This window comes from Acyrthosiphon pisum, chromosome A2 (assembly GCF_005508785.2).
Source record: "Acyrthosiphon pisum isolate AL4f chromosome A2, pea_aphid_22Mar2018_4r6ur, whole genome shotgun sequence".
Classification (NCBI taxonomy): domain Eukaryota; kingdom Metazoa; phylum Arthropoda; class Insecta; order Hemiptera; family Aphididae; genus Acyrthosiphon; species Acyrthosiphon pisum.
In genome coordinates this window covers 39,938,318-39,958,158 of record NC_042495.1, presented here as the reverse complement: position 1 = coordinate 39,958,158, position 19,841 = coordinate 39,938,318, and the positions used below count along the sequence as shown (strand labels likewise).

The 19,841-nt window shown below is 26.3% G+C and overlaps 1 protein-coding gene across 1 annotated transcript; it reads right to left on the bottom strand.

Moving 5' to 3' along the window:
* Positions 1 to 5,240: 5,240 nt before the first annotated feature.
* On the bottom strand, positions 5,241 to 15,451 carry LOC100164983 (proto-oncogene tyrosine-protein kinase receptor Ret). Its single transcript, XM_001947426.5, has 15 exons — positions 15,316 to 15,451; positions 13,549 to 13,610; positions 11,326 to 11,540; positions 11,001 to 11,147; positions 10,433 to 10,587; positions 10,200 to 10,355; positions 10,000 to 10,114; positions 9,777 to 9,909; positions 9,594 to 9,711; positions 8,942 to 9,131; positions 8,697 to 8,886; positions 7,904 to 8,033; positions 7,629 to 7,830; positions 5,734 to 5,892; positions 5,241 to 5,670 (listed from the first exon to the last, which is right to left on the bottom strand). Exons 1-14 carry the CDS (start codon positions 15,365 to 15,367, stop codon positions 5,754 to 5,756), a joined length of 2,004 nt encoding a protein of 667 aa, XP_001947461.3. The 5' UTR covers positions 15,368 to 15,451; the 3' UTR covers positions 5,241 to 5,670; positions 5,734 to 5,753.
* Positions 15,452 to 19,841: the final 4,390 nt, after the last annotated feature.

The window sequence follows — 19,841 nt, the reverse complement described above, 5'->3', positions numbered from 1 at the left end:
ATTAAAATACATAGGCACACATTTTTTTATAAGCATTTAAAGTTGAAATTTTGAGAAAATTTATCAAATTTAAAATTGATTAATTATTTTGTAGTTAAAAATTTATAAAATGTTCAACTTTTATATCTAAGGATTGAAAATTTAAAACAAGATTTCACGTAAATATTTAATTCTGTTACCAAAAATTCTAAGATATACATAAGCACAGTTTATTTTTATAGTCATTTTAAGTTCAAATTTAGACAAAATTACATATTAAAAAACCTGGAATAACTATTTTAGTTATTTTGTTGTGATTGTATAATATTACTTGTGGGTACTTGAAACTTCTAAAGTATACTATTATATATCTATGATAGTACCACGGTTTGTTTTTGATGTATAACGCTTTACCTATAATGGATATTGTGATATGATTAATTTGGAATTTATTATTGATACCTATTATAGGTCAATTTTTTTTTTAATACTATAGATAAGTATACCTATAATGGGTATGTCTAATACCTAGACTGACAAACCGTCTCCGCTCAGAATCGTTTTTCTTATACAGTGATATTATATCATTGAATTCAAATTTAATACTATCCATTATACAGTGACCCACTTGTAACCTACTGTACAGCAGAGCGACATCCACTTACCCACCTTTTTTTCTATGAATGTCAATAAAACGTTATTTGTTAAGTAAAAATACTTGAAAATTTAATACAAGGCCCCTACTATATTTTTACAATGACATTTGAAAAATATTAAAAATCCTTAGTCACAGTTTTTTTTTTATTATCATTTAAAGTTTAAAAATTGACAAAATATGTAAAAATCACGAAAATTAGCAAATTTGAGTTAGAAATTCATGAAAAATTTTTTTTTTAATCTAAGAGTTGAAAATGTAATACAAGTTTCCTCATAATATTGTCTACCTTTATCAAAAAAAAAATGTCTACAAGAAACTCAAATTAAATTTTTATGAGCGTTTGAAATTCCTATTTTTACAACATCTGATATTCGCTAGATTTCTCATGTGACGATTTTCTTATTTTATTGTTATTAAAAAACGAATGACTGTAGATATTTGAAAATTTCACTGAACGTTAATATTTTCATTTTCTATACATGATACAATTTTTAAAATAATTTGACTCTTTTTGAGCTGTTTACGGACATTGTCAGTTTTCAATATTTTTTTTTTTTTTCTATAAATTTCAATAAAGTAGGGCCAAAAAGTGTAAAAATTTAATACAAGACTCATGATATATTATTACAATAGCAGTTGAAAAATATTAAATATACTTAGGAACAATTTTTTTTATAAGCATTTAATGATCGAATTTTGACAAAATTTATGAAATTTAAAATTGAATAATTTTTTTGTAGTTAAAAATTTATAAAATGTTAAACTTTTATATCTAAGGATTGAAAATTTAAAACAAGATTCCATGTAAGTAGTTAATTCTGTTACCAAATAATCTAAAAAATACATTAGCACAATTTTTTTTGATAGTCATTTTAAGTTCAAATTTGGACGAAATTACATATTAAAAAACCTAGAATAACTATTTTAGTTATTTTGTTATAATTATTTAATATTGTTCGTGGGTACTTGAAACTTCTAAAGTATATTATTATATATCTATGATAGTATCACGATTTGTTGTACCTAATGGATATTGTGATTTGTGATATGATTAATTTGGAATTTATTATAGGTCAATTTTTTTTTTAATACCATAGATATAAGTATTAAAGTATATAATTATATAAATATATAATATATCTTATACCTAGATTCAGTCTCCGCTCAGAACAGTTTTTCTTATCCAATTCAAATTTAATACCATCCATTATACAGTGACCCACTTGTAACCTACTATACAGCAGAGCGACATCCACTTGCCCATTTTTTTTTTTTAATTTTAATTTTAATAATCCAGTTTTTGACAAAATCGAATTTATTTTTTTAGCACTAGGTACTCAAAAACGAACAACCGTATAGATACTTGACATTTTCACCAAATATTTATATTGGCAATTTCTGTGTATGATAACATTTTATAAATATTTTCACTCTTCATTTTTGAACGATATACAATTAGTCAATATCTTCTTAGATGTGTGTGAAATCTATTTAAAGTTGGCCGTTTTCTTCTAAGCCTAATTGGGGTACTACCACAGAGGTTGTCTGAATTCGATTTTTATTCACTAAACTTTGGTTTTCCCATAATGATTTCAACTTTTCGTGTCGGGCTTTTTCTTTTTTTCAGTAATTCAAAAGCCGGCACCCAGAAGGTTTTGATATTTTATAACTCGTTATATTGAAATTATTAGAGTATATTGAGTAACTTAGGTACCTTATTAGGTATTATATTATTTATTGGTAGAGACTGGTTGTTTTTGTACTTTGTCCATTTTTTCCCAAAGATTCCTTGCATCTTAATATCTGCAGATATGAAATATTCGATAAAAATTCTCAAACTTTTTCAAATAATTACATTCAATATACATACACAAATTAAGAACCATAAATACTAACATGAAAATAAAATCAGTAAAAAGTAATCTGAAATAGAAATTGTTAAAAATGACAACATTTTAGACAACAAACAAAATTATTCAATACCTACGGGCAACGATTATGTTAAATATTTAAGTTTTTTAAAAGTACCTACATTTTTTTACAATTATTTATTTATGTTATTTATGAAATATATTGACATTTTTAAAGTTTTTTTTAAGACATTAACACACGTTTCAGTGGCGTACGCAGGATGTTTCAATGGAGAGGGGGGCTTGAAAATTAGTTACAATTTTATTTTTATTTTGTGTAGTCTAATAATTTCAGACGTTTATTTGAGGTATTTTAAAATGCTTGTAACTTCTCAACTTTTCTGGTTGAAAAAATGCTCTGATCATGAACTTCGATGCCCGTCGCCCGATGTATGTTTTCGGAAGCAAATTGGAATTATAGTTAGTACTTTTAGGAGGCCAACATTGAGTGCGCTTAGTGCTTTCTAAAATAATTGGAGAAACAAATGAAAATCTATTAAAATTGTTTGGTAACCAGCTTGGTTATACCGTCTCCACTTGGATTGTATTTGATTAATCAAAATTTTTTTTTTCCATAAATTTCAATAAAAAATTATTTATACAGTCAAAAAAGCTTAAAAATGTAATACATAAGTTTTTATTATAGCTAAAATATTAACGATACATAGGCATCATGGTTATGTTTTATAAGCATTTAAAGTTCAAATTTCGTCAAAACCACATTTCATTTGTAGTTCAAAACTTATAAAATATTAAATGTGTATAACTAAGGCTAGAAAATTTAATACAAGGTCTTTCATACAAGTAGTTCATACTTTTACCGAAAAATTACAAATAATTTATGAAAATTGGTATGCAAATACTTTGTTTTTTCAAAAATGAATTCATTCTGGTAAGACATATTATATGAAATTTACGTCTTGCTTACTATAGTTGACAGTTGAAACTTGATAAATATATTTTTTTTTAAATTAATAATAATACGGGCAATGGGGGGGGGGGGGCTTCAGCCCGTTAGCTCCCCCCCTGTGGACGCCACTGACACGTTTGATTACATTAATTTATATATATATAAATGAATGTATGTGTTTGTGTGTGTGTGTGTGTGTGTCCATATTACCATGGCAACTATTTATATATTATTTTGAGATTTCCGTCCGTGTGTGTCTCCGTATTACCTTGGCAACTATAATTATATATTATTTTGAAATTTCCGAAGGAATGTTTTGTATATAAATTGTTGCCATGGTGATATGTAAAACATATTGTTCCTATAGAGTTGGCAATTTTAAAGGGCAACGAAGTGAACGGGATCAGATATTTTTATATACATAGATAGATATTATACCTCTGAGCAGAAGATAGGCTAATTTAAAAAGGGAGAGGACCAACCCCGGGAGGTGGTCAAACAGGGATTTTGATATTTTATATGGAAATTTTTGTTTATAAATGGTTGCCATGGGTTTTGAAGCTATTATAATAATAATTATTGGTTTAAAAATTAAAAATTGTTGTTATGGTAACCGTTATGTTATAAAAAAACAAATTATTCATGTATCGTTGGTATTTTTAATGGGCAACGAAGTGCATGGGATTAGATATTTTTCTATATATATATAGATTAGACCTCTTTTCAGAAGATAGGCTATAATTTAAAAAGGGAGAGGATCAACCCCGGGTGGTGCTCAAACAGGAATTTTGAGATTTCCGATGGAAATATTTGTTTATAAATGGTTGCCATGGGTTTTGAAGCTATTATAATAATAATTGTTGGTTGCCGGGAAACGAAGTGCACGGGATCAGCTAGTTAATATATAAAGTATAATAGTTACCTATTATATATTTTTTTATAAGTATTAACATAAATATGATTTTTGGCTGGATATAAGTTTTTTGTTTCTGACCGATTTTTCGAAAGGTTTTCGTTGTCATGGTTATATACTTATTAACAAAAACATATTTATGATTCATAGATTTTCCTTGTAAATGAAAAATATCGAGTAGTTATTTATGTAGTCATGGGTTTTTTTAGTGTAATTTTTTTTTAAGTCATTAGGTCATTAAGCTGATGTTTGACTACATTTTAACATATGAATATATTATTATAATATTCTATTTAATTATAAAAATAATAGTTTAAATAATTTAACAATACATAAATATCAAATACTATTCCAATTATTACAGATAAACGATTAGTGTAGGAACTAACATTAGTATTTTTTACCATGTAGGCATTTACATATTGTATCATTTTTTCCACAGTGTAAGAAGTAAACTATTTATTTTTTTAACTGTTAGGTCTCGTGTAGGAAATTACATTTGCCCAATAATTTTAAGTATACCTAGGTATGTACCTACTATAGATTTATTGATTTATATATGAATTGTTATGTTGAGTTGGTATATCTAGGTACCTTTTATTACCGTACAATTATTTATTTAATATAATATTTAGTATAATATATTTATTGTTATACCTATAAATTATAATATTATAATGTGGATCCATTGATAACCGAAACTAAATTAAAATAAATTTAAGTAAGGCAAGGTAGTTTAGAAGAAATTAATTATGATAGGTAGGTACCTATATTATAGGTTAAGTAACTATATTATAATGTTTCCATAAATATATACTTAGTATATTATTTATTATATTTTATTGATAGGAACTTAAATAAATAAATAAATAAATAAATAAGTACATTTAGACTAGAATTATACTTATAGTTAATGTTTTTGTATTACAAATAATATTTTTTTTTTTACTATAAACATGTTTTAGCGTTTAATTTACAATTGGAGGCATAGTATTTAATTTAAATTTGGTGGATTAAATAATAATATGTTCGTATGTAAAATATATTGATATAGGTTGTCCTTTTATTAATATTAAATTAAGTAATATTTGACTAGCATTTGGGTAACTTTCATTTGGCACAAAATCATATTCTTAAAAACATTACACAACTTGTGCTTGTTGCTGTTCTGGATCAAATATAAAATCTTTCATCGTTACATATGCCATTCCAATCTCGTTAACAGGTTTAGGAATTTCATATTTCACTTCTCCCTCTGTATTTTCATCTGTAGTTTTATTTTGATTTGCTAGTTCTTCATCTAAAAACAGTAATTTTGTTATCAAATAATTTCAGTCATATGTGACTGTAATTAAAAATTTACCATCCATAAAGTAACACATGTTATTCACAATTTTGTTTAAAATCCAATTTTAAGTAATCGTTTCCTTTTTCCAACATTTCTTCGAGCGACGTTGTTAACGATTTAAAACTAGGTCGTCTGTATTGGTCTTCTGCCCAACAGTTGTTCATTATACCGTACCTTTAAACATTATTCAGAAAATCAACATATTTTTTTCAAAAACAGCTGTATTATTTAAACATTAAATATTATGCCATTATTTTATCGTGATCTAGTAGGTATCGACTATCGTAACTATGTGTATATATTTATTATTTATAACTTTTATTAAATAATATGCACTTCAACACTTTTAATAACAAACATAGAATATAAAAGCCAAATTTAAAACCAGATACTCGTATTTCGTTAATAATAACGATTAACAAATAAGAACAGCTAAAAACCTTATAGATATATTAATAATTAGTCAAAATTCATATAATGAATTTGTTTTTTTTACATTGAATGTTAATTTATTTTATTTTGTCATGATGCATTCGTCGTACTTAATAATACAAATTATAAATATTGAAATTTAATATTATATTACTCAAGTGCACCAATATGGCAATATACTATATAGCCACTAGTACCAGTTGGAAGGCTGCTAGATGCACAACATACATTTTTTAAATAATAGGTAGGTACTTATTGGTAGAACATTTTAGAAATAACTAATAAGTGCGTAGGTATCATACAATATTAATTCCTTGATGATCTTGATAAATGTTTAAATGTACCTAACATAAACCATAATATGTGTAGCGGGTATACTATAATATAGACAATTCATGGTATGAAGTAGGTATACCATGTGTTTATTGTATACCAATATGTTTGGTGAAAATTTAAGTGGTACCTACCGCTACCTAACCTATTAGTATATTAAACATAATTCTACGATTATTTTTAATTTTTTATTAGTAAATTTAATCTTTCTAAACTATGGGTTCAAATATGAGCGTTTAAATATTATTGAAAATAATATTTATATTATAATTCATAGTTTTTTCCTGTCAAAATTATGTTTAAATACAGCGTTAAAAATTAATCTGCGGTATAATTATGAATCGGTATAGGTATCTACCTACTTATTCTATTAAATACATAATTAAATAAATCTAATATTTAATTCTTTTAAAATTAATTTTAATGATTTTAAACGTAGGAGGACGCTACCCTAACCTAAAATAACCTACCCATGTGGCGTTTGATATCTTCGTCTTACAAACGTATGCCATACCAAATTTTCGTTCACTAGTTAGATACAATATAGTGTGCTGTTAGTTTTTATATTAGAGTGAATTGACTTATTATTAAACTTTTAGGTAAGAATTTGGGGCAAGTATCTACTTAGTAGTGTGACGTGTTCACCCCTTATGATCGATAAACAAAAAAGTAAGAACTTTATCTGTGCTTAAAGCTGCAGTCACACGATGATAATAAAACGCGATAGTTGCTTTCGCGACAATGTACTATCATCGCAAGAACGCATTATAGTTACTCTCATCCTATCTACTATTTATTATCATACATGCATGATAAGGCACATTTACACGGTGACAGTAAACCTTAACAGCCGCAGTCACAGTAGTCGTGTCAAGGAACTGGGCATAGTGTAAATCTTTTGGCAGTAGCTGTCATAACAGTACAACCGCAATTGCATGACAGCAGCTATCATAGACTGTTACCGTGTAAATGCGCCTATAATAGTTCTATCACGATAGCAGCTATCGCGTTTCTCGATCATCGTATGACCGCGGTTTAAGGGACGGATTTAATTCGATATTTTAATTTTCAAGGCATTTTTAATTTGTGATATTTCACATACCTACTAATATTTTGCTTGAAAATATTAAATAACCCTTACTTACAATTCAACTGAACAATTATTTGGTTTATCCATCCGGTATCCTTCTTTCAATAGCTTAAATAAATCTTGTACGATTATCCCAGGGTATGGAACTGCTCCTAAAGTGACTAATTCCCAAAGTAAAATTCCAAAACTCCATACATCTGATCTACTCGTGTATATATGATCGGCTAATGATTCTGGTGCCATCCATTTCACTGGAACTATGACACAATTTATTTTTATTAAATTAGTGTAATATTCAGATTTATTAATCAAAGAAAAAAGTAAACAGACCTCTTCCTTTCGTTTTTTTGAAATAAGCATTATCCTCATAAACATCTCTGGTCAGGCCGAAGTCAGATATTTTACATACTTTATCCTCAGTAACTAGTATATTTCTCGCAGCCAGATCTCTGTGAACTAACTAAAAATAATATATGTATAATACTATAATCAGTGTATTCTATGTAGTGCCTACCCAATTAAATATACTTTTATATTGATTTCGATATTTTTTAAACACTGATTACCAAGTAGGTACCAACTATTTAAATTGTTGGTATTTTATACATTTACTTGTGGTTGGTAGTGAATAATGAATATTACCTTATTTATATTTTGGGATGATGATTTAATTTAGTTTGATTAATAGTAATTTTGTGAAAAGTTATTTAAATTGAAATTATCATGTTACCATCCTATTGCATTTTGTAATCTTGACATTATGATTATGTTATTTAAAATCCAATTCCATATAATATTGTTAGGAATAGTTATATAGTTGTAACTTATATAATATGTACAGAAATAAAATACATTTTTTTTTTATTATACAATTATTTGAAATGTCTATAAGTAAATATATTTAAATTCAAGTAAAAAGTATAGGTATGCATTTTGAATAGGTATTACGAAAATGCATTGGCCAAAATAATATTTAATAAGATTATAAGATGTTAAATACTTTTAAAAAATGTATTTGATTAAGTATATAATTTTAAAAATATTTTTCATAGTATAGGTATTCTTTAAAACAATGGGTGTATCTGGTACCAGTTAAAAATTAAATACAAACGAAATAGTTTACTTTTAGTTCTGCAAGATAAGCCATTCCCTTGGATATTTGCCAGGCGAATTTCAAAATATCTCTTGGACTGATCGGGTAAAGTGGAAATGCCATGGATATCAGACTTTCATTTTGCTGGAAATTTCCTGCAGTATTCGAAACAAGGCCGTTTGCATTGTTGTCTAGGATTCTACTCTTTCGGAGGTATGATCTAGATGATAATTTTTTTTTAGTAAATGTAAATATATTTATATGTTAAATTATACCTAAGCGATCCGTATTTGGCGTATTCAATAATAAGATAAAATGGTCCTTCATGAGTAGTGCAAGCTCCGAGTAATTTAACAACATTTGGATGATTAACGTCTTTTAACAAATTGTACTCTGACAACAAATCATCCTTTTCTGTTTTTCCTGCATCGTTTTTTATTGTTTTTACCGCGACCGTCGACATGCCTATATATAATATGTAGAATTTATATTTTAAGATGCATATACGTTTTTAATAAACACATAAAGTCATAAAATAATTTTGGAATGTGACCCCTTCAATGACACTCTATCGAAGGGGTGAGACAACTTGGGTATGCATAATATAATAGCTGCAGGGTGGCATGTAGACGCCGCCGTAGTATTTTTATTATTAATAATGAATGTGTTCATATATTATATAGCTCAAACGCATAAAACCTTAAAGTCATGAGTTTCTTACCAAAATCGAAACGTGACTGTCGACTGGAAATTTGCTGGTATAATATTATAGTATAATGGATTGAATTAATATTTTTAATTCACTATACCTACGTATTATTATATAATTATTTTTTATTTGACAATTTAATTTAATGTAGCTATATTATGTACTATTATGCATGCATATTTTAGGTAGGTTATAATATATTAGTTGAATAATTATACCTTTTGTACCAGGAATATCTATAGCTTGAGCTTTTAGAACTTTACCAAATTCTCCTTCGCCAATCACCTGCTCCAGAATTAGTCTACTTCTTGGAAACTCCCACTTAGGGTCAAAGTCCTGTCGAATATCAAACTATATGATTATATGAATCTTGTCATAATAATGACTATTGGCTTATTTACAGTATTAATGGTAAAAGTATCTCTGTTAGGTACTGGGTTCGGTTGATATTCATCTTGATCGAAATTCGGTAACAGTTCCTCGAGTGTTCTGACGTTCCTATTCGTTTTATTACCACCCAAAATCCATACGATTCTGAAAACGATATTATTATTTTTAAACAACTTTCATAACAACATTATTATTATAGTTAAAGTAGGTAGTTAAAACTGAGTAGAAAATCACCTATTTCTGCAAAAATACGTAACTAGTCCAGTTGTTACAAACGCTACTACTATTATTATACTTGTATTAACATTGCTGTCACACCAATTTCCGCACGTGTCTTGTTCAACATTTACTGAATAAAACATAATATTTCGATGGTAAATTGTAACAACATAATTAATTTAGATGCTACGCTTATGTGTAGTAGATGGACTAACTTGGTGTGTGTGTGGGTATATCGGATTCATTTTGAATTTTCGACGGTCCAAGTTTTGTTTCACATGTACATTTTCCAATTTCGTCACACGTGCAAACGCCTTTAGCTCTCAAAATTCCCGCAGTTTTACCTTCTTTTCCGGTTCCAAATACTTCCTCTTTATCATAATCATATTGTTAAAATATATATATATATTTTATGTTAGTAACTAAACTATAGTAAAGTTATAATTACTAGTACAGTCTTGTGGGCATATTAAATCGTTAATTTTTTCCAGGTTGTCACAATTTCCATCTGGACAGGTGTTGATATCCGGGGTACAAGTTGAATAATTTGCAGTGAACGTATCGGGTTTTGGTGATTCTCGCCATTGACATTTTGAAACGGTTCTGTGAAGATTTGAACAAATATTAGTTATTACTACCTATATCATTATACATATATGAACAATTTGTGTTGTTAAATGTTAAATATTGTTTTAAAAAGCAATAGGTAAAAATTTAATTTAAGTGACTAAATCATAAATGGTTATAGTTCGTTGTAAAAACTTCATAAATTATAATTTAATCGTGACATTAGGAAAACAGTATGGAGTCATAATAATGATGAATGTATAATTAGTAATTATTCTTAAAACATTATCAAAATATTATCTAATATAGATATACCTTAGTAGAGCATGATCATTCTGTTTTCAATTTTAACTATTCGGTGACATTTTGATTGATTATAAAAAACGCTTAGGTTGAATTAATGTCCTCATTAAAAAAAAAAAAATATCAAGTTTATACTTAACACACACCCTATTCCACATGACGATGTACATTCAGATTTTGTGTCTAAATGAATATTAGAACAGTGTGATGTTTTCTTGCATTGTTCATCTGATAAATTTTCAAGTTTTAAAATTATTTCTGTTTTTTTATCTCTGCCATAACCTATTTTCAGCCTAAAAAGATACCAGTTTTCATAACAATGCTAATTAATAATAAATAATAAATAATAGTTTATTCTGTATACTTTTATATACATTTTTTTACGGACTCAATCTATTGTGAATTAAATCATAAACAAAAGTAATAAACAACCATTATAAATAAATCATTTGATTTTTTTTCCAAACTTACGTAAATTGTGAATAGTTAAATGTTTGTAAAAGTTTCGCATCCTTGATAAATACTATTCCACCCTTTTTTGTTATACCAAATACTTCAGAATCTTGGTTATCTTGGTCATAAAAATAAAAGTTTAATTTTTGTAACTGTACACTGGATAAAGGTTCGGCAACACGGGCGTAATCACCAGAATTTGTGTTCACCTTATACGTCACATTTGGATAAATCTAAAAAAAATTAATTACAAATTAAATAATAATATTTTAAACCACTTTAGGGATAATATATGTATATAATGAAAAATAACCTAATCGATTTTGGAAGGTTAAACAACTATATAGTCTACGCCTTACAATACCTATCTATATTTGACCAATCAATATTATGTAAATTTAAATAACTAATTCAATTAAATAATAATTAATTTTATATAAATTAATTTAAATTTTAAACCAACCACCATTTAATTTTATTTCTCTTCACAATATTCAATAGTATATTATCTCTTTCAAATCTACGTTTCAAATAATAAAACAACCTATATATACATTTCCAAATTTCCTTTTTCTTTACTTTGAAAATGCTACCTAAACTGTAACTCAAATATCAAATTAAATTACTTTGTATGATTACTATATATTTTTATTAGTATTTAGTACTTCGTACTGTATTCATTGAGCTGCAATGATTTTATATACAAAAGCTAAATATAAAACTTTAAACATAGATATATCGTTGAAAAAGTTTGGTTGTACTAAGTTTTATTTTCGATAAAATTGTCATAAGAGTTTTAATAAATGTGTATACGATATACCTATATATAATTCTTTTGATATAGTTAATTAAATTTAGTTTAGTCAGTAAAAAAAAAAAATGTAGAACGTTTTACTAATAAAATATATCATATTATTCTATATTTTGTAGGTGAAATATGTTTAGTTCATTATACTTAAAGCTTTATTATAAAAAATTATGTTCTACCTACGCAACACGTGCAATAATGTCTCGTTAGCGAAATTAAACTTTTGTTTATCATTATAGTTACCAATTTGATAAAGCGTCAGATTTCTGAGAAACTCATTCGTGAATCGTGACTGCATCGTGTAATATATGTGTGTGAAACTACACCCCTTTATGCGACCTATTAAAGATTGCTTACTATTTAGCTTTTAAATGTAATTGAAATAGCTTTCATTTCTCATATTATACGAAACTTAATGAATAAATAACTTTTTAGCCTTTTAATTATTTTTAAATGACCACGAGTAGTTAGTGGTTTTTTTCGTTGACTCACATTCAATATTTTTACACCGCCCACCATTAACATTTTTTCACCTTTTCACTGCCCTTCTAATTGTGAATTCATAGGTTATTAGTGATGGTTAAATAATCGTTAAATAACCAGTGTTCGGATTAGATAAGTATTTTTTTATCTAGATAAAGATAAAGATAAATACTTTTTTATCTAGATAAAAAAAAAGATACAATTATTTTTTAAATGGTTATAAATTTTAGTATATTTTAGTTGGGCACTAGGAACATAATAATAATTATAATGATATAAATAAAAATAATTACATTATTTATAAACCATAAACTTTGTTTGAGAATCTGTATAAATATTTAAAAATTTGGTACAATTTTGAGATATTTATCAATAAAAAATGTATCTAGATGAATTTATTTAGATTAGTAGAAAAATTATCTAAGATGAACGTTTAGATACCTTGTAACTATTTATCTAGATAAGATAAAAGATGAACAAATAATTATCTAGATAAGTCCGAACACTGTAAATAACCTAAACAAATTGTTCAAAATATCTTTTCCAACCCTAGGACCCAATTTTTCTTAAACCCATTAATATTTTCGTAAATCCCGTGACTCAAATATAGGTACCTCCTTTAAGCCGCCACTGTGAGTATAAGTAGGTATCTGATATATATTATATATATATATAGTCTTTAGCGTTGTAATAAAAATAAGGATAGGATATATATGGAATATTATCTGAGGTTAAGTATTTTTACAAAACCACATTAAAATGTATAACTTAAGTATTCCATATAATTATAAATGTATAAATAATATAGAGGAACCAACCTATTATGTTAGGTACTATATGTGTTTCTTCTAATAATACTATATTTAGTTATACACTTATACCTATATTGGCTAGCTATACAAAGTTCAATTAAATCTTAATTTTTTAGTACCTGAATAGTATATACTGACCTGTGATGACATAGAATCGGAGGTATCGGTCCTTTTTTGGTGACTACCGTGAGTTATTACGCCTGGTCACGTCAAAAACGCATAAAAATGTATACAATATTAATAGTAATTATAAACGTGCTGAAATGGTTTACATCATTTTATAATCAAGTAAGGTCACGTTAAGTTTTACCCAAAGGTGTTTTTTAAAATATTTATTTACATTTATACGGATAGACTTTTTTTATTTATACCTATAAGCTATAACCTTGAGAAGATTACCAGTGTTAAATCAAAAAATGTCGTAATTAATATTATATTTAGTAGTATTTTCTTTGCACGGAACTAGTATTGAGTTCTCATTTTCTTAATGCGACTAAGAAGTTTATACTAATAAAAATATGTAATCAATAAAATATTACTTTAGAGTTAAGTTATACATTTATCAAAGTATTCCAATAACCATAAATAATTGTATTTAATTGAAATTGGATACCTATTTAATAATAAGGTTGACGATGAATTACACCTAGGAACTATTTTTAAATGTTGAATACCTAACTCAAGATAATTTCAACTTGAAGTAATTATTTCAACTAGGTATGTTAATGTCTTCAGATTTAGTTATATATAAGTAATTCATTAACATTTAATTGTTGACGTTTAATGTAGTGATGAAGTGAATTAAATATGGGAAAAAATAATCTTTTCAGGTAAAAAAAAAAATGGTGGCTCATAAAAATGTAATAAACATGTTATTTAAGATGTCCGACCACTCCATCACAAGTTTATTACTCAATGTGCTCCGCAAAAACAAAATCAATATAACTTTAATATTGCATACCTACCTAGTTACTTAGGTATAGACTATGGTCATAAGTGGCCTTTTTTTTTAGAAGTTCAATTTTAAATTAATCTAATTAGGTATACGTTAATTGAAAAAATAATGTTTTTCACTTCAAAAGAACCAAACTATAATGTCGTTGATATGATTAATAAATTAATAAGTAATAACCGCATAAGTCCGCATAGCTAATAAATTGAATACTAGATGTAAAACTACCAACTACCTAAATGTTATTCTATTTCTTATGCAATATACGCGTTTCGTATATTGTTTTTTCGTTGGTCTTACACTGTAAAAGTCAATAAACAATAAAAGATAATACACGTTTGAATTGGGTGTGCAAATATATGTTTGGACTAGTATAATCTATTATTTAACTATCATTCGAACAACTATTATTGTTGATAAAATAAAAATGATTAATTTATTAGCACATTATCTATAACCAAAACATATGATAAAGTTTAAAATAAAAAAACAAGCTCAATATAAAAATATGTAAATTAAAATTGTTTGACAAATAGTAGGTACCTAAGCTTAAATAAATAATAAACACTTATTCCTTCTGAAAATATGTTTTTTACCTAATAGAAATTATTATTTAACATTCGTTAACAGTTAACGGATATCCTATAGAGAGATACATCGTCATGCATTATGTTGAAGGTAAGCTAATTGGTATAAATAATTTTATTTTTGTAAATATAATTATTACACGCTTATCGAAAAAAAAAATTATTGGAATAAATCTTTTATAAAAATGTGTTTATAGAGTATGGTATTATTATTATTGGGTTAAAAATAGTTAAACTTATTGAATCATAAATAATTATGTATAATAATTGGCAATTGCATATATAAATAACAAAATTATATTATTGCAAGTGAGATTTTTCCTTTATTGATAATAATTGTTTATATTTAATTATATGTTCACGTACCGTACGAGGCTGTAATCCAAATAAGCATATGCCAATTGCAAATAGAAATCATGACAATTAAAACTAGAAAGATTGCGTTATATTTATTCTTATTGTTCAATAATTTAATGAACAAAATATGTTGTCAACAGGTCTACTACACTATTCGAACTGCGCGTCACACGAGTTTCACGTGTCGAAAAGTTTTTCTCAAAACAGTCATGCTCAGTTTTTCGTTTTCCTCCCGCAACCCCTCCGCAGCGTATAATTTATTTTATATTTTTCTTTTTATATTTATATAACTGTTTTTCATTTATAAATAATTAATTGTTGTACTTATTAAAGTATGTATTTGTAATTAATTGTATATACTATATTTTTATAATTTTAAAACGTTGCATTCCGTACATTTCCATTTTTAAACTGCACATATTTATATACGTAATTAAAAGAATGATATTACTAATATAAAACTACAGTAAAATCACTTCTTGAAATATAATATACTTACTATAGGTACCTATTTAATCAAGTAAATAATTGAGAAAACAATAATTTATTTACTACAATACATAAATATACTTCGTGGTATATAAAATGGTATTATAGAATTTATTTTTAAATAAATTGTACATTTATTAACAAACAAAAGGTATTGGTGCAAAAGCATTTTCAGAATAAAATTAAATAAATATGCTACATTGTTTTTGATTTAATTTTAGCGATTTCTTAATCTTACATAAAAGTGTATATCAGTTATGTTATAATAGGTAGGTACTATTATAAACTTTATTTAATGGGTAGTTTACAATCTGTATGATACAGTGATACTTATGATAGACTTAAGTAAAATAGATAACACTAAAAAAATAGTATTTTTGAACTATAACTATAGATACAAGCGTTTAATGGGTAAATTCAAAATCTGTTTTTGATTAGGTACCTACACAAAATGATTGTACTTAATCATTTTGTAAAATATATATAATGTCATCACTTGGCAAACATACTATGATGGTGAATTAATTTTTTTATTCGGAATAATTTTTTTTATAGAGTAGTTATTAGTTTTTTGTTGATCTGCAGATTAAATATTTTAATACATTTAGTGTTGCCCATAGTAGGAGGTGCCTACTTAATCGATGTCCTCATTTATTAAATACTGCGATTAGCTGTGGTCTATGTCTAAAGTTCTATAATATTCATACGTACTGTGAAGAATATGATCAACAAAATAATCTGATAAGTTATGTATAGCCGTATTCTTAGGCACCTACCTACAGGTAAATTATCATCAATTTCAACACATACCTATGATTATACTGTGTTTTGTTATATAAACAGCATATAATTTCAAACAATTTTATGATAATCGATACGACAATATAAAGATTTCGTTTTTAATTAATTTCGTAAATCTTATATTAAAATTTATTTTCAGAAATACCTACACCACTACCCTGTGTCTAGGAGAGTGAAGTAAGAAGAGTTACCTAATCTCGGCTTTTTATAAATAGGTATCTATTTAATTAATACGATAAATGTAAAATATCTGAATAAATACCTATAGGTATAATATACGGTGAGTATATATCAAGCAATAGATCCTATAGAACTAATTAACAATTATAAATATTCATATGTATAATACATTATACATTTAAACACGTATGTTGTGACAAAGTGTGTTTGTGGTTGAACTGTTGAAGTTATAATTTATAATTTTCATTGTGGCGAAGAAGTGCAAACATTATTACTTTTGTTGTACAATGTAGATATCTACATATTGTAAATAAAATATACATTTCCATTCTCACTTTGGTGACGCATAGGATCATTGGCCGGCAGTCGCGGATCCCATATATTATATATATTATCTCCTAACTATTGTATAAATAAATAGATACTCAGTGAGATTTTTGTATGATTTTAATTTAACTATTGAAATAGTATATAATTTTAATACTTGTATTTGACCTGAATTATTATTAAATAGCTACGATGTATAGGTACACGTTAGTAGTATAGCGCTATATTATGATGTACACGTAGTGCAAGATGAATATTAATGTTAAAAGATTACATCATACATGTTAATAATGATGTAAATGCTGCAGGATGAAATCTTGAAAACTAAAAGAATAAATGAAGGATATCAATTATTTCTGACAATGAATATTCTCCTAACAATTGTACCTATCTATTTATTCTAACGAAATAAAGCCAGGAGTAGATCCGTAACAATAATAATATATGAAAAATCACTAGTCAACTCTTCCTTTTATATATTATACAGATATAGAGAAATTTAAAGTTTAAACGACATTTTTTTAATTGTCTGTGGGTGTTATAATTTGTGATTTGTTATTTTTAACTTAATAATAAAAAAAGTATAAGTTGCACGTACTAATGATAAACATTCAAAAGTGACAAAAAAAGTAAGCAAAAAGTTCCAACGTTCTAGTCAGGTCTTAACAATATACCTACCTACACTATAGTTATATTATTTTCACATCAGCATGCCTCATTAATTTCCCAAAAATGTAATCACATTTTAAATGTCTACAATTTTCAAGTAATATAATACTTCACAGTAATAAACGTGAAAAGTTTGTTCTTAAGTATAAATAAACTTTTTTAGATGTCTATTGAGAATCCAATGTTATCGATAACAGCTAGAAATGTGTTATAGTTTTTAATTGTAAAAACTAAAAACCATTGACCGTCACGTTCAAAAAACGGTTCTTTGTGGCAATTTCGGGCACTATTTTGAATTTAAATTAATATAGATTTGTTAAATTATTTGTCTACATACGTCTCGGGACATTTATACAATTAATAAAATGATCAGCTTAGTTATGGCTGCAGGTATTAGGGCATATTACAGATACAATATAATATATTCTTATCGTTAAATACATAATATGACATATAGTATATTATATAGTTTACTATATAGACGCTGCGTCCAACGCATTAAACTTATCAGCTGTCTCGATCTCTAATGACGGAAAATAATATGTATATATTCAACACTAATATACTAAGTAGAAAATGTATACCTCTGTATAATAATAATAATAATAAAATATTATACTGTATTTGTCTATATTAAATTTCGAGTGTGTCGGGTCGTCAGTGCTCACCCACCCAACCCACTATGTCAGGGCCCCGACGACGCCCGTTTTCATTACTTATTATATATATAGAGGGGTCACGCGTACCTACATTAGGAAGTATACAGGGCGGTTCTTTTAAAAGTTAACCCTTATATTATCTCAAAAAGTAATAACATTTTTGAAATTATTATTTTTATATTTTTTTTTTATATATTTTAAACGTGCCTATTATACCTATTAATACCTTTTTTGAAAAAACTAAAAATTTTTTGAAGTTTTATTTTATTAGAAAAAAAAATCTTTTATTTATTTTTATTTTTATACACCTAAGCAGAATATTTTTTAAAGAATTTCGATTTATAAAAATTGAATTTTAGACGAGTAGTTGTTCAGTTATATAAATTACAATTTATAAGTATTTACAGTTTAGACTAGCGTAGTAGTAGACTGACATTTTGTGGGGTTCCTGCAGTACGGCTGTGCCTCACAACTCTGTTCATCAAATTTAAAATCACATAATATATAACTGATTTATTACTTGTTTGAAATTAGATTTTTATTCGTTGAAATGCCAAGAAAAATATTTAGGAGCATAAAATAAAAATGTATATTATATCAATCGAAAAGTATAGCTTTAAAAAAAATATATTATGATAAAAAAATATAAATTTATTGTTTTTTTTATTACTACAATTTATGTAAGAAAAATATTTCCAAAAACGTTAATATTTTACAATATTAAATTAGTGTTTACCTTTGAAATAATCATCTTGTATATATGGTATTAAGGTAATATAATAATTACAATAAATACGCTCACTAAACATAAGCCATCATTTTACCGGCAGTTGATTCTCATAATATGAAGATGAAGACATATAACAAACAGTTTAATGTCCATTTTGACTCCATGAAAGGCGGGGTATGATATAGTTCGATTTTTTAAAAGTATAATTTGCTCACTGTTACGTTGATCGGTGATCCCTTAACAGGATTGTTTTGTCAATAGAACAAGTTACATTATTTCCATAGTTTTTTATAGACCGTTCTATTTCCATATACCTATATCCACAAGTAAACAAATTACTAAACTTTGTATGGGTATTTAAAATTAAAATAAATAAATGAATTACCCAAATATAAAAATTGGGTCAGCTATTTTATTTTTTTACTAATTCGCAAAACTAATGAAATTATAATGTTTTTGTTCCATACATTAAGGGGATTCGGTACCATGATTTTCTGTTTTTGTCTAACACATGCACGACATAGTATTTTAGACGTGTTTTTTTGCCAAACATTCAAATTGATCTATTGAAGCGATAAGATTTCTGAAAACAGATTTGAATTTGTCGTCAAGTCTACTGAAGTCGACTTTCTCACATTTTTGATTTTTTGATATCAATTTCTCCAACAATTGAAATACCA